This window comes from Galeopterus variegatus, unplaced genomic scaffold (genome assembly GCF_000696425.1).
Source record: "Galeopterus variegatus unplaced genomic scaffold, G_variegatus-3.0.2 Scaffold11331, whole genome shotgun sequence".
Taxonomy (NCBI): domain Eukaryota; kingdom Metazoa; phylum Chordata; class Mammalia; order Dermoptera; family Cynocephalidae; genus Galeopterus; species Galeopterus variegatus.
In genome coordinates this window covers 13869-28125 of record NW_007737442.1, presented here as the reverse complement: position 1 = coordinate 28125, position 14257 = coordinate 13869, and the positions used below count along the sequence as shown (strand labels likewise).

The following is a 14257-nucleotide window of genomic DNA, read 5'->3' as shown; positions in this document are numbered from 1 at the left end:
CTGAGTCCCGTCGGGGATGGCGGCCGGTGAGGACGGGTGTGGGGGGGGATGGAGGGTCGAACACGCCGGTCCCCGGACGAGACAAATGGCTCTTTTCATAGTCGGGGCGTTCGCCTCGGGCGGACTTGAGGGAGCGCTTCTCTCCCCGCGTCCCCGGCGGTGCCCAGCCTGGTCGCACGCCCGCCCTCGGCCACCGGCCGCTGCCGCCTGGGAAGCTCGGGCTCCCGGGTCGTCGGTCCCACCCGGTGAAGACTTTGGGGTCCGAGTGCCAGGGGTGTAGTTTGTGCACGTTTTAAGAGGTGGCTGGGTTTTGCTTGTAAGGAATAACTTTCTTGTAAGAATATACTGTGTTTTGTCGTCTTTGGTGACGATGGAAGTTAAACCCATCCAGACGTGAAACAGGACATGGCTGTGACAGTGAGTTTGGATCGCGCAGTCTAGAGGGACACGGAAATAGCAGATCTTGCACGGTCATATCGGTGTGCTAGAAAACTTAATCCCTCGTGGGAATGAAATCTTTCTTTTTGTTCGTTTCGCAACCCAGTGGGATGCTTTACCACAGTCACTTTTTAAAGAGACATTGGGATTTTTTTTCCCTTACCACTTCTCCCCCAAGCAGCTGTTTTCTTAGCCAAAAGTTTAAAAATCAGGTTTGGATATTTGCCATTTGGCAGATGGCTGTGCGCCTTATAAGTGCAAATTATTCGGCAATCCTGAAAACAGTCTCACTGTTACAAGACATTATATTGGGGTTATTTTGGTAACAGTCTCTTTTCCTGTTAGACGAACCACCAGCTCTTTGAAAAGGCTGTTTGTGTCATCTGAGTAGAATTAAACACTAAATGGTTTAATGAAAGTACAGTGTTACAGTGCATTTAACCTGTTTACAGGTTGGGGTTTGGTTTTGGTTTTTAGGTTTTTCTAAACTGAGCTGAGAAAAGTGCCATATGTATTAAATGCTTTGTAACATCTGTTGGGTTTATGATTTACAGTTTTCTCTTTTTTTTTTATATGATCGAGCCCTACTGGAATCTACTTTAAGAACATCCTTAGGATATTTATGACCTTAACAGTCTTTTGGGTTCAATAGAACAAAAACTCTGCCTTCAAATTTAAATCTTAGTAAGTCTTCCAGGCAGTTTCTTAGTTTGAGACAGGTTTTTCCTGTTCCCTTAGTGTTTGGACGATGCCTTATTCTGCCATTCCAGCTAGACCAGGCTAGATTAAGGAAGCAAAGAAGGAGAAAAGGGACAGGGTGATATGAGAGTACTTCAGAAAGTTCATGGAAAAACTGTTTTTTAATTCTATTTTTTCATGAACTTTTTGAAGTACTCGTGTATAGAAGATCAGTACTAGTTATGTAAATTAACTTTGACTTTGAATGGATACTGTGCATTTGGTCAGATAATAAATAGGATATTTTGATTTAAATTAAACCTGACAGACTTCTAACTTTCATTTTTCTCTTTTCGTACTTTCAAAACTAAAAACAGTAGAAGCATCTCAATTGCTCAAATTTCCCACAGCACCTTTTCCCATTGAGCTGTCACACCATGTTTAAGCTAAAACATTTGAGCATTTTTACATTTTAACCCTTACACTTTAAGCCTAATGGGAGAAAGATTTTGCTAAGTATTCTTCCCTTGAATTAAGATTTAAAGATTTATTTTTGTTCTATTTTCTCTTCCTTTTTGTCTCAGTAAGTCATGCAGCATTTTTTGAGGGAGATTTACCTTCTCTGAATATTAAAAAGACCCACTGGCTGGCAGTTGATTCAGCAAATATTTGAGAGCCCACTCTGTGATAGCTCCTGTTGTAGGTGTGGAATGATAGCAGTAATCAAGATAAAGTCCCTGCCCTTATGCGGTTTACAATTTAGAAAGGAAGACGACATAAGGAAATAATTATGTCACAGGGCGTAGTGATAAGTATGGTAAAGAAAAATAAAGCAGTATAAGAGGATAGAGAATGATGGGCTGCTGTTTTAAAGAAACAGCTGAACCCAGTCAGGGAGAGCAACTCTTGAAGAGGAAGCAGATCTTCTTGTGAAATCCAGCACACCTAGGTGTGTCTAGAGGATGTGGAGAGGGAGATAACTATTACACTAGGGAATCTAGATAAAAGATAACTTGATCACAACATATTGGTTTGGGGTAATGCCTTAGGAATTTTATTTTATTTTGTTTTATTTTTTTGGTGGCTGGCTGAGACAGGGATTGAACCCTGAACCTTAGTGTTAGCAGCACCACATTCTAAACACCCGAACTAACTGGCCAGCTGCCCCGCCCCCCTTAGCAGGAATTTTTATGGTTAATTTAGAAGAATGATCTGACAAAAGAAGGCTCCTCTCTGTAGGGTTTTGGAAAGAAGGACACCAAGAGAAAGGAAAGGAGCATATCCACTCAACAAATACTTAGAGTTCTTGGTGTTGTGTTAGATGCGTGGTCCCTGCTCTCAAGATGCGCACAGTCTGTGAAATGGAAACAGAAAGGGCAAGTAGAAGGTCAAAGACAAATTGAGCTTGCTTTGCAATTTTGCCTAGGGCTGGTTCTTCCAAAATTATCCTTATATGCTAATCATGTCTCTATGCTTCAGTTTCCTTACTTACAGTGATGATCTCATAGGGTTATTGTGAAGATACAATTAATAAACGCCCAGAGCAGTGCCTGATTCATAGTAAACATTCCACGAATTTTTGAGTATAGTGATGCTAATAGTGTGGTGTTTTGGGAGGTATCTTTGAAACTGGTGAGAATGCACTGTAGTACTGTGTATAATGACTGTCCAAACTGGTGAGAATGCACTGTAGTACTGTGTATAATGACTGTCCAAACTGGTGAGAATGCACTGTAGTACTGTGTATAATGACTGTCCAAACTGGTGAGAATGCACTGTAGTACTGTGTATAATGACTGTCCAAACTGGTGAGAATGCACTGTAGTACTGTGTATAATGACTGTCCAAACTGGTGAGAATGCACTGTAGTACTGTGTATAATGACTGTCCAAACTGGTGAGAATGCACTGTAGTACTGTGTATAATGACTGTCCAAACTGGTGAGAATGCACTGTAGTACTGTGTATAATGACTGTCCAAACTGGTGAGAATGCACTGTAGTACTGTGTATAATGACTGTCCAAACTGGTGAGAATGCACTGTAGTAGTGTGTATAATGACTGTCCTTATCAGTAGATCTGTGATGGAGTGGTGTATTTTCCTCATTTTCAAGATTTCTGCCTATTTGTAATTGATGTCATCCAAGAGTAGGCACATGAGAGTGGGATTTTGGTCTGGTTTTTAATACTTGGGCTTGTTTTGAACAATCAGTTTTGAAGACAACTTCCCTTTAATTTTAACATACTTTTGGGTATCCACTCTCAGTACAGACCCTAACAGGTTTCCAGACTATCAGGACATATTACACATTAAAGAAAAGAAATGGTCACTGTCCTCAGGGAGCTTTTTTGGGGTTGTGAATTATTCCTGACATGAACATTTTGTTTTTGCTGTATCTGTGCCATCTAGAACAGTGAACATAGGAAATGCTCAATAATTTGAATGAATTCAAGAGAATAAAATTGGGAAAGTAAGAATGAATTTTCCAGCTACAAGTTCTTTGTAGAAAAACTTGAAATTGTTCTTAAAAAACAGGAAAGAAAAATGGTCCGTACTTTCTGGCTGTTTTCAGAAGCACATATGGTACATATAATATATGTTTGGGGGACATTAATATATATTTTTAATGTTATTGGTGTATAATACACATTCTTTTCATGCATGTACTATGCAGATTATTTTCATAAACTGAACACACCCAACTAATTAGCACCCACATTTAAAAAAGAAAAACTACCAGCACCCCTGAAGTTCCCTTCATGCTCCTTTCTGTCTCTGTCAAGGGTGGTAGCCACTATTCTATTGTCTGACAGAGGTTTAACTGCTTTTGTACTTTGTATAAATGGAACCGTACAGTAGGTACATAGTTCTTGCTTCTCTTAATAAGATATAGAATAATATTTAATGAGGTGTTTACAACATAATTTTAATGGCTGCATAGTATTCTATCATATACATGTACCATAATTTAACAGGTCCCTTATTTGTGCATTTATGCACAATATTTTTCACTATTAATAAGTGACACTGATGAATAGAAATCTTTGAGTGCATCACTGAATATTTCTTTAGAATAAGTTCTTAGACGTGGAATTGCTGGACAGAGGTTGTACAATTCTAAGGTCTTTGGTGCATATTGCCAAATTGACCTGCAGAGGACTGGACCAAATTACATTCCTACCAGCAAGAAGGAGAGTAGCCATTTCCTTGAAGTCACTATCCACATTTCCTTGAAGTACCCATCATTTGTTCATTAATATTTAAGAAGACATTAGTCAATTTGAATGTAGGAGAAAACTGGTATCTTACTGCTCTAATTTAAATTCAATTCCTCGTGGAGTTGAACATTTTTCATAGGTTGCTGACCATTTGTCTTTTGTGAGTTACTTTTATGTCCTTTTGTCTCGTGTTTACTTATATTTTCTTCTTTTTTTTTCTTCCTGTTTTCAGACACCACAGTCAACCTAGATACCCTATGCTTGCAATATATAACAGAGGGTGATGAGAGTATAGAGCCAAATTGATAAGGAAAACTAGGAACTTAGGGAACATTCTTAGATTGGTATTTATTAAGCATCCACTTTGGGTTTTGTGCTGTGTAATATAGTACTAAGGCATCTATTGGCCTGGTTTACATTGATGGTATGTGATAGAAGAAATCTATTTTTCTGAAGTCTGACTTCGATATATCTAGAAGTAGGCATTCTCTAAAAGGTCAAGATGTGCCATGTACTTCTCTGCAAGAAAAAGAGAAATGCATGTAAAATAAAGTGGTTGAACAGAAGCAGCTTAGGTATGGATTAGAAGCAGGGAGGATTGACAGTGGCTGAGAGGTGGAATAAGATCAAAAAGTAGTTTACTTCCATCATCCATGGGATTTCACATGCCACATGGTTATCTTTGTGTTTATTTAATGACTTATTTTTAGAAAATTCCCATTTGGCGGTAATATGGAAAAGTCAGGGAGAAACCAGTTGGGATACTCTTGTACTGGTCCAGGTGAAAGATGACAGTCCGAATGAACTAGAAGCAGCAGCTAGAGTTAATGACGAGAAAGGGATAGATTTGAGACATTTTTCATGAAGATTTTGAGTCATCAAGAAAAGGTTAAATTATGTGCCATGTAATCTGTTTCTAAAAGATTTACTTTGTCCATCAAAATAAGGTAAATGTTTGGCAGTAAAAGGGATTTTTCAGTTATTTTGAAAATTTGCTTTTGTGCAGCAACCTTGTTTTCTGGTGTTGTTAAACGAGGCATTTAGGTTAAATGAGGTGTTTGCCCTTCTGCAGCTTTTAATCTTTTGAGAAGACATTTTGAAAGAGATGAAATAGAATATCTAAAAGCTTTTTTGTATCAGTTTTCTCTGAGTAAGAAACTGAGGCACAAGGGACTTATTTTTACCAAGGTAATGTAGCGTATTGGCTATGGAATCAGTGTCAGAACTGGCTAGTTACTACATTTGCCTCCTCCTTTCACTAGAATACTATTATTATTTCTCTTTGAAAAAGTTATGACAGTAAAAAATGAGCCATTCACATGACTTGTTACTTGATTTTTCTTTTTTTTTTTTAGAATACTGTATTTAGTAGGTAATAAAAGGTTTGCTGGCTGTCGAATTTATTGACATAAATAAGGGTTCTGATACATTCTACAATGGAAGTCCTTCAACATCATCCCCCCAACTTAATAACTAACAATGTAGGACTTCACCTTTCAAAGCACATCTTTCTACTAGAGGACAAATTTTAGAAATTGAAATGTAATCTTGCCCATTAGACCTTATGACAGTAAAAAATGAGCCATTCACATGACTTGTTACTTGATTTTTCTTTTTTTTTTTTTTAGAATACTGTATTTAGTAGGTAATAAAAGGTTTGCTGGCTGTCGAATTTATTGACATAAATAAGGGTTCTGATACATTCTAGAATGGAAGTCCTTCAACATCATCCCCCAACTTAATAACTAACAATGTAGGACTTCACCTTTCAAAGCACATCTTTCTACTATTATTTGCTTTTGTGTGAACTATGGAGGACCTTTACATATTACATCATTTAATTTTTACAACAGCTTTGTGAGAAGTATTATTACACTTATTCTGTAGTTAAGGAAACAGGCTCAAGAAATTAAACAACTTATAATATGTGACAGAGCCAGGATTCTAATTGTAGTTTAATTGACTCTTACCATCTAATATTATGTCGTTCTGGCACATTGCCTTTCAAAACTGATTCTTATCACAAACATCTTCGTTTTTTTGTTTTTTGTCCTTTTTGAGACCGGCCGCACCGCACTCAGCCAGTGAGTGCTGTGAGCGCACCGGTCATCCCTATATAGGATCCGAACCTGCGGCGGGAGCGCCTCTGCCCTCCCAGCGCCGCACTCTCCCGAGTGCGCCACGGGCTCGGCCCCACAAACATCTTGTTTTGAAGAATTTTCATACATATGTGAGCATGAATACATACAGATACGTGGAAGACAAAAAGACTCTACACCAAAATGTTAATAGTGGTTATCTCTGCATGGTGGGTTTATGGGTGATTTTTTTTTAAAATTTTTTTTGCATCTGTTTATCTGTATTTTCTACAAACATAAACATACTTTATTTTGTAATCAACTTTTTATGTTACATATTGAACTTACAGTAATTGAGACGTGACTAAGTTCTAATTTATTGTTGCTTATGTCTAGATCATTTGGCCTTATTTCCTCCGTGGCAGTCTAGTAACTATGATGTGGTAGTTGGCGTGTTGTCAGCTCGCAATAACCATGAACTTCGAAATGTGATAAGAAGCACCTGGCTGAAGCATTTGATACAACATCCAGCATTAAGTCAACGGTAGGTTTTCCAAGTTGTTACTTTACTTTGTTTACTGAAACAAGAGTTCTAAAAAACCTTATTTTGAATAGTCAGAGATGTTATTTTAGATGTGTGGCCTCTTTTCCTGGGAGAAATGCTTATTTCATTTTGCTCTTCTTCCATTTAGTTGGCCCAAAAAGTAAATTTAACTAAGACTTTAAGCCAAAAGATAGTTGGAGGGGAGTCTATTCACTGGTTAACATAGCTAGTATTTATAGATACCAGGTGTGGTTTATCTTATGCTTTGATTTAGAATTGTAATATTTAAAAGGTTCTATTCCAGAATAGTTCTCTACTTAGACACATGTTTGTGCTTAAATATACTTTTCATTAACTTCACAGAAATAAACTTAATTTTTTTCAGTTTTGTTGAATATACTAGTTGTGTGATCTGCAGTGTATGTAATATGTCAAGCTCTTTTTCCTGACTCCCCTTCCAGAGCTGAGCTTTCGTAGCACATCTCATGCTGACATTAGGTGGCTCAGTTATTTTTAGAGACCAGCCTCTGAAGATGATATAGTGAGGAGCTGGGGGAAGAGAAGACAGAAGGACTTCTAGTTATGTGCAGACACTTAGGTGATAATCAGAGAAGGCCCTCTCGGGATTGCATTAAACTGGCACTTTTGTGATTGGGTAGCTATACTGCTGTAAGTGAAGCGGAGTTGTGGATTTTCTTGTCACTACTAGTCAACATTTATAGGTTTCGATCTTACTCATAGCAGCTTTCATTCTTTTTTAAGGCAGCTTTCTTTAGTTCATGATGCAATGATAATAGAATCTATTACTCAGCAAATACAAGGCCTCAGAATCATCTGAGGTACCATCAGAACCACCTCCAAAACCTGCACTTCTATAGTCTTTCCCATCTCAGAAAATGTCTCCCTTCCACCAGTTGTTCAGGCCAAAAACCTTGGTGTTCTCTGACTCTGCTTTCTTTCACATGTGGCATCTAATCTATCAGCATATCTTCATGGTGTTACCTTTAGATCATATCCAGAATCGACTTCTTACTACCTTCCCACAACCATCCTGATCTAAGTCATCTTTACCTCTCACCTGGATTATTCCCCCTTTATCTGAATTTTCTGCTTCTACCTTTGACCACCTACATTTTATTTCCATTCAGCAGCTAGATTGATCCTTTCAAAATTAGTCAGATTATGTCAGTTCTCTGTTCATACCCTTCCATTGAGTTCCTTTCTTGCTCAGAGTGAATAATTCTTGATTGTGGTCTTTGATCTTATCTACATCTACTTCCCCTGCACTGACCACCTTACTGTGCTTTAAATACACTAACATGTTCCTGCCTCAGAGCCTTTGCATTTCCTTGCCTAGATCACTCTTCCACTAAATGTCCTTAAGGCTCACTTCCCTGAGGTCTCTGCTTAGATGTCACCCTAGCAGACAACCCCGTATTAAATAGCATCCCACCCCTGTTTCATCCCTATCTTTCCTTACTTGACCTTATTTTTCCTTATAATGCTTATCACCAACTGGCATGTTTATTGTATTTGGTTGTATATTTATAAGTTATTGACTTTCCCCACTAGAATCTGGGTTTCATTAGTATAGGGTCTTTAGTTTATTTTGTCGATGTGCTCCCAGTACCTGCCTAGCTTGGCACAGTGTAAGGCCCTCAATAACTGTCAAATGAGTGACTCAGAACTAAATGTAATGAGTAAAATTAACATTCAGATGTTCATCAGTAACTGACTTGCCATCATAGCAGTCTTGCTTTAAACTTAGATGAGAATGATAGGCTATCTATATAGAAATAGATATCTGTTTTTACAGATAGATATTAGTAAACAACTTCCTAGGGCAGAGTAATTTTGTGGATCTAGTAAGTTATTTAAGATGACTAGAAAAACAAATTTGGTAAATATATGCAATGATTTAGCAAATTTATTCATTTCTGTTTATGTTTTTATTCCAAACGCTAGTTGTTTATGAGAGGTATTCTGCCTTAATTGGCCATTAATAAAAGAAAGTACATTTCTGTGGTTATGGCAAACTTTCTAATCTTGTGTTTCACCAAAGGAGCCAAACTCCATGCATATTTTGAGAACCTTACTTAATTCTAAGCCAAATGAAACCAAAATTTGTCAATTTAACATATTTATTAAGAATCTTCTGCAAGTAGGGAGTGTACTATGTGTAGTTGAATGCAAAGATAGGTACAGTATAGCCTCAGTGTTTAGGGGGGCTTGATGGTTAGTAGAAGGAAATGGATGTAATAGTGTAATAAAATGTTGTATGTGCTGTGATATAAATAGATATAGAATGTCTAGAGTGTTTGGGAAACTGCAAACGGTCCTATGTAACCAGAACACAGGGATTACGTTGAGGGTGGGGTAGTGGGTGAGTGCAAGAGAGCGAGCCTGGGAAGGAAGGAGGGCATGTGACTGTGAGAGGCAGGTGGTGACCAGCAGAACAGTTGTGTGGAGGGTTAAGTGAAGGGTGAGATCTGTTTAGGCAAGGACTGCAGAGGGCCTGGGAATAAGGTCATTAAATGCAGAAAGAAGAGGAGGGATCTCAGGTGACTGCTAGCTTTCTGACTTAGAGAATAATAGAATCATCAATCAATGTGAAAAATACTAGAAGAGCAGAGCAGGTTTTGTGGGAAAGAAGCTCAGCTGTGAGTATGTTGAGTTTGAGGTACCTGTGGGCAGTGGCGTACCGGTAAATGTTTACTACCTGGCTTATATATACACATATGTTTATTATAAATTGTGTTGACATAAATAATGTGTAGCACATAATCGACAGATAATAATAACATATACAATACTCTTTTTTGTGAATTCCATGCAGCCAGTTGGTTCTCATAGAATGATTTTGTTGTTTGCCTGACTCTTATACCGATGTTCCTCGACTTACACTGTGGTTATGTCCTGATAAATCCGTCATAAGTCAAAAATATCATTAAGTTAAAGATGCATTTATTACCCTAATGAACCAATCGTGAAGTTGAACCATCATAAGTTGGGGACCATCTATCGGTAACAATTTATGGTGTTAACTGACAAAGGAGTGTAGTTGTGACATAAATATTTCCTTTAAGTTAAACAGTAAGACTAAAGTGACAACTAAGATATGTCAGATCTTTACTCTTAGTGAAGTCAGTGACTTCTTCGCTAAATCATATAGTAATTTTTGAACACTGGAAGAGTATTTCCTTGTTTTATTTACTTTTTTTGTATTGTTTACAATGTCATGGCTACAAACATATCACATTAAGTTTAATCTTCATTATTAACATTTTCTCCATACTTTAAGTCTAGACAGTAAACAAAACAATAAATGAAGTCCTTATTTATATTGTTTGCCAATTTCTATGGTGTAAGTATTCCCACCATAGCCAATTTCAAGCAACTGATGTGACATCACTGAACGCAGTTGGGGAAAGATACACAGTAGTGCACCATGTATAGTATTTCCACCATGTAGATATAATAGATATAAATAACCTCAAGAGCATAGATAATAGTAAAGCAGTAAAATCAGCAAATGATGAATTTGAGTATTTCCTTTGTTTTTAATATAATGTATTTAGTTGTGTTTATATAATTTAATTTTTAATAAAGACTGTACTTAACAACCATTGCACAAAATTCGTGAAAATTTAACATTAGGCTGTCACAAGCCAGTGCAAGCGGGCTTCAGCACACAGTTGTCTGCAGCTCATCTAGGTGAAGATGTTCAATGGATTTATAGATCTTTCACTTAGAAGATAGTCCAAGCTAAAGATACTAATTCAGGAATCATTCCCAGGTTAGTTGAAGCCTTGGGAATAAACAAATGTTGTCCAGGGAGAGGGAGTGAAAAGAGGGAGTAGCCTGAGAAGAGACCCAAGGGCAAAGCCCTGGACTAATGTCCGCTCTCAGTGGACAGACCAGCTAGGGAAGAGCCACCAGTGAAGCCTACTGAGCAGAGCCACAAAAAGAAGGCAAGAGAGCATTTTAGGGACATGAGCGGTATCCCGCCATACAGAAGTCAGGCAGATAAGGGTTGAAGAGTGTCTTGATTTAGTAGCAGATCATTGGTTACATTGGTGGTAAACATCTCAACAGAAGTGGCAGGTGTTGAAGCTAAAATTTCTGTCTTATAAAACAAGTGGCAAGTGAGAAACTAGAGCTGAAATTTTAGTTAATTTCTTTGTAGGACCTCAGTGTAAAGAAAAGTGTGGGGGCGAGGAAGGATAGTAGGTGAACAGAAGTTAGTGTTTGGATTTCGTCATATTTAGAACGTGGAGGGAAGGAGCCATGGGTTTCAGCTGTAACCTGTGAAGCAAGGTTTAGGAGAAGAGGGGACCTCCTTTTGGATAGAGAGGCTAATCTTGAACAAAAGGAACACCTTCTGAAATAGAAGAAAGCAAAAAAGGAAAATTGCAGGTAGAGATATGTTTCTAGGTGTGGGCACAAGAGGTTGACTTTACTGTAGTTTGCTTTTAAACGGTCTGAGCATTTGCTTGTAGCCAGACCAAACATACTCATACTTGCTTTAATATACTATTGCAGTAGAGGGCTTACACATAAGTCACTTGGTAGCTAGCAACTTCTATTTTGCTTGTTCCCCCTTTTTGCTAGACTAGAAGAATAAAGGTAGAGAATTAATCCTTATAAATACTTGTGTCTCAAAGTAAAAGCTCTGAAATAGGTGTGAGGAAACGTGCATGTGCGAGGTGAAGATCAGTAACTGATGTTAATGCCAACACATCTCTCAGTGTGCTTGTGAAGTTCATAATAGGTGCTCGGCTCTGAAATAGGTGTGAGGAAACGTGCATGTGCGAGGTGAAGATCAGTAACTGATGTTAATTCCAACACATCTCTCAGTGTGCTTGTGAAGTTCATAATAGGTGCTCGTGGCTGTGAAGTGCCTGTGGAAGACAGGGAGGATCCTTACTCCTGCAAACTGCTCAACATCACGAATCCAGGTAAGTTGCCTTTTTCCTAAGACTGCCATATACAAGTTTGATGTTTAGTATAAGTTGCTTAATTTTATAGTATAGAATCTATTTTTATCATCACAATTTATGTTTCATCCTTTTTGACAGACTGGCTAATCACTCAAGGTATCTGCAGAGATTCCTTAGAGAAACAGAATTTCAGGGTCCAGGAGAGTTTATTTTTCAGTGTAATTCAGATGTATCTGAACATTTCTTATGCTTAGAAAAGTCCTGAATTACTGAATTTTGAACTTTCGGAAAATTGCTGATTTCACCAGTTAATTTATAATAGCCTTTATACAAATATTGTGAAAAATTTCTCTTAGAATTATTGCCTAACTTTCTGAAAAAGAAACAAATAATAAAATATTAAAAACACAAGTAATATTTTTTATTTCTTAGAATTTAAAGGTTGTGGGTGTTCTGGTGAGGATGAAGAAAGCTGTCTGTGTCTGTTAGCACTACCTATTATGTTCCGCTGTGATTCTAAGGGAGCTTAAACTTTTCCAGATCTTTAATATGCTGCTTATGACTTCAGGTATTTTAAGGCTTGTCAAACCTATGTAATTATGTACACCTCACTTTCATAGGCAGTGATGGTATAATGGTTAAGATCATGAGCTCTGAAATTCAAGCTCCATGACTTTAAATCCAGGCTCTGCCATTTTCTAGCTGTGTGACTGCCTGTGCCTCAGTTTCATCATCTGTAAACTGGGGATAAAAGTAGCTACTCGTGGGGATTGACATGAAGATGAAATAAGTTGATATACATAAACTATTTAGAGTAGTTCCTAGGACATGGTAGGAATAAAATGCTGTTATTTTAAAGAGCCTATCTTTTTGTAAAGTTGGGTTTCAATCAACTGTTTTAATAAATCAGACCATGTATTCAGGTTTATATTATAAAGCTGGGTTTTCTTACTTAGGATGTCTATGAATTTAGTTAATGTGAGCAAAATTTTATGTATAATTGTGTTCTTCTGAAGGTCCTTTAGCTTTCACTGGAGTCCAAAGAGATCACAGTCTTATAAAATATTGTTATTGTTGATGTGTAGCCTACAACAATTTATGGTTGAAAACCAAACTAAATCAAAACCAAAAAGAAAGAAAAAATTAACCAGACTTTTATTAAGTGCTATTTATTATTCATTAATATTAAAGAGTTGAGGGGCTGACTGGTCAGCTCAATTGGTTAGAATACAGCCTTATAATAACACCAAGGTCAAGGGTTTGTATCTTCATGCTGGTTAGCCACCAAAATTTAAAAAAAAGTGGAGCTTTCCATTAATAGAAATTTTTTTTTTTTTGTCTTTTTTCGTGACCGGCAACGGATTGCAACCCTCAGTGTCGCGCCCGTACCGGACCGGGACCGGCCACGGGATCGCAACCCTCGGTGTTGCTCCCGCCCCTCGCTCAGCCAGTGAGCGGCCGGTCTGCATGTGGGATCCGAACCCTCAGCGGAAGCGCCACCGCGCTTCCCAAGCGGCGCACTATAGCAGTGCACCACCAGGCCAGCCCTAGAAAATTTTCATATATGTAATATCTAGGTTACAAATTAAATATATATAACTAAACATTGAACTAAATTTTATCTTTTTTTTTATTGAATCATAGTTGATTATACATATTTTTGGGGTTCAGTGTTGACATATGTTGATCAAGTCAATATTACTAGCATATATATTGTTACAAATCATACTTATTCTTTATGCCCCTTGTCCAATCTCACCCCATCCCTCTCCCCCCTCTAATTACCCTAGATTTCTTATTTCCTTCTGAAAGAATAGTGGTTACTCTGTTGATTTGTTGCCTAGATAATCTATCCAATGCTGAGAGGTGTATTCAGGTCCCCCAATATTATCATAGAGCAGATGCTTCTTCTGTCACTCTGGAATGAGCTTTGAGGAGAGAGACATCCTCTTCTTTTCTTTGGTCACTGCTTGTGACTGTCCTTGTGACAGTGCACTCTAGTGGCTGGTGGACCATCTGCATGGTGGTTGTAGTGTCTAGCCACTAGTTGGTGGTGGCGCAGGTTGTGTGCCTGGTTGTGGGAGGAGGGTCTGGTCCCTAGATCCATGCCTCAGGACCCTGAGTGGGCCCCATGGTGCTGGTGGTGTGCCTGGTTGTGGGCGGAGGATCTGGTCCCTGGCTCCATGCCTCCAGACCCTGGGCAGGCCCCGTGGCACTGGTGGTATGCCTGGTTGTCTCCCCTTTCTGGCTTGGCAGCCCAGGGGACTTCCGGTCCTTCTAGGCATTATAGGTGTTCTTTTGTGAAATGAGACCTTTACTAGTTAATATCAAACTTTGTCTCTGGTTGTGGGTACTTTGTTT

The 14257-nt window shown here is 38.3% G+C and overlaps 1 protein-coding gene across 1 annotated transcript in view; it reads left to right on the top strand.

The window, feature by feature from the left end:
- The window catches only part of LOC103610581 (UDP-GalNAc:beta-1,3-N-acetylgalactosaminyltransferase 2-like), a 25423-nt gene that overhangs the window by 1377 nt on the left and 9789 nt on the right, over positions 1-14257 (top strand). The window contains exons 3-4 of the mRNA XM_008594724.1: positions 6809-6956; positions 11814-11914. Of these exons, the coding sequence (XP_008592946.1) occupies positions 6809-6956; positions 11814-11914 (249 nt within the window). The remainder of the gene's footprint in view (positions 1-6808; positions 6957-11813; positions 11915-14257) is intronic.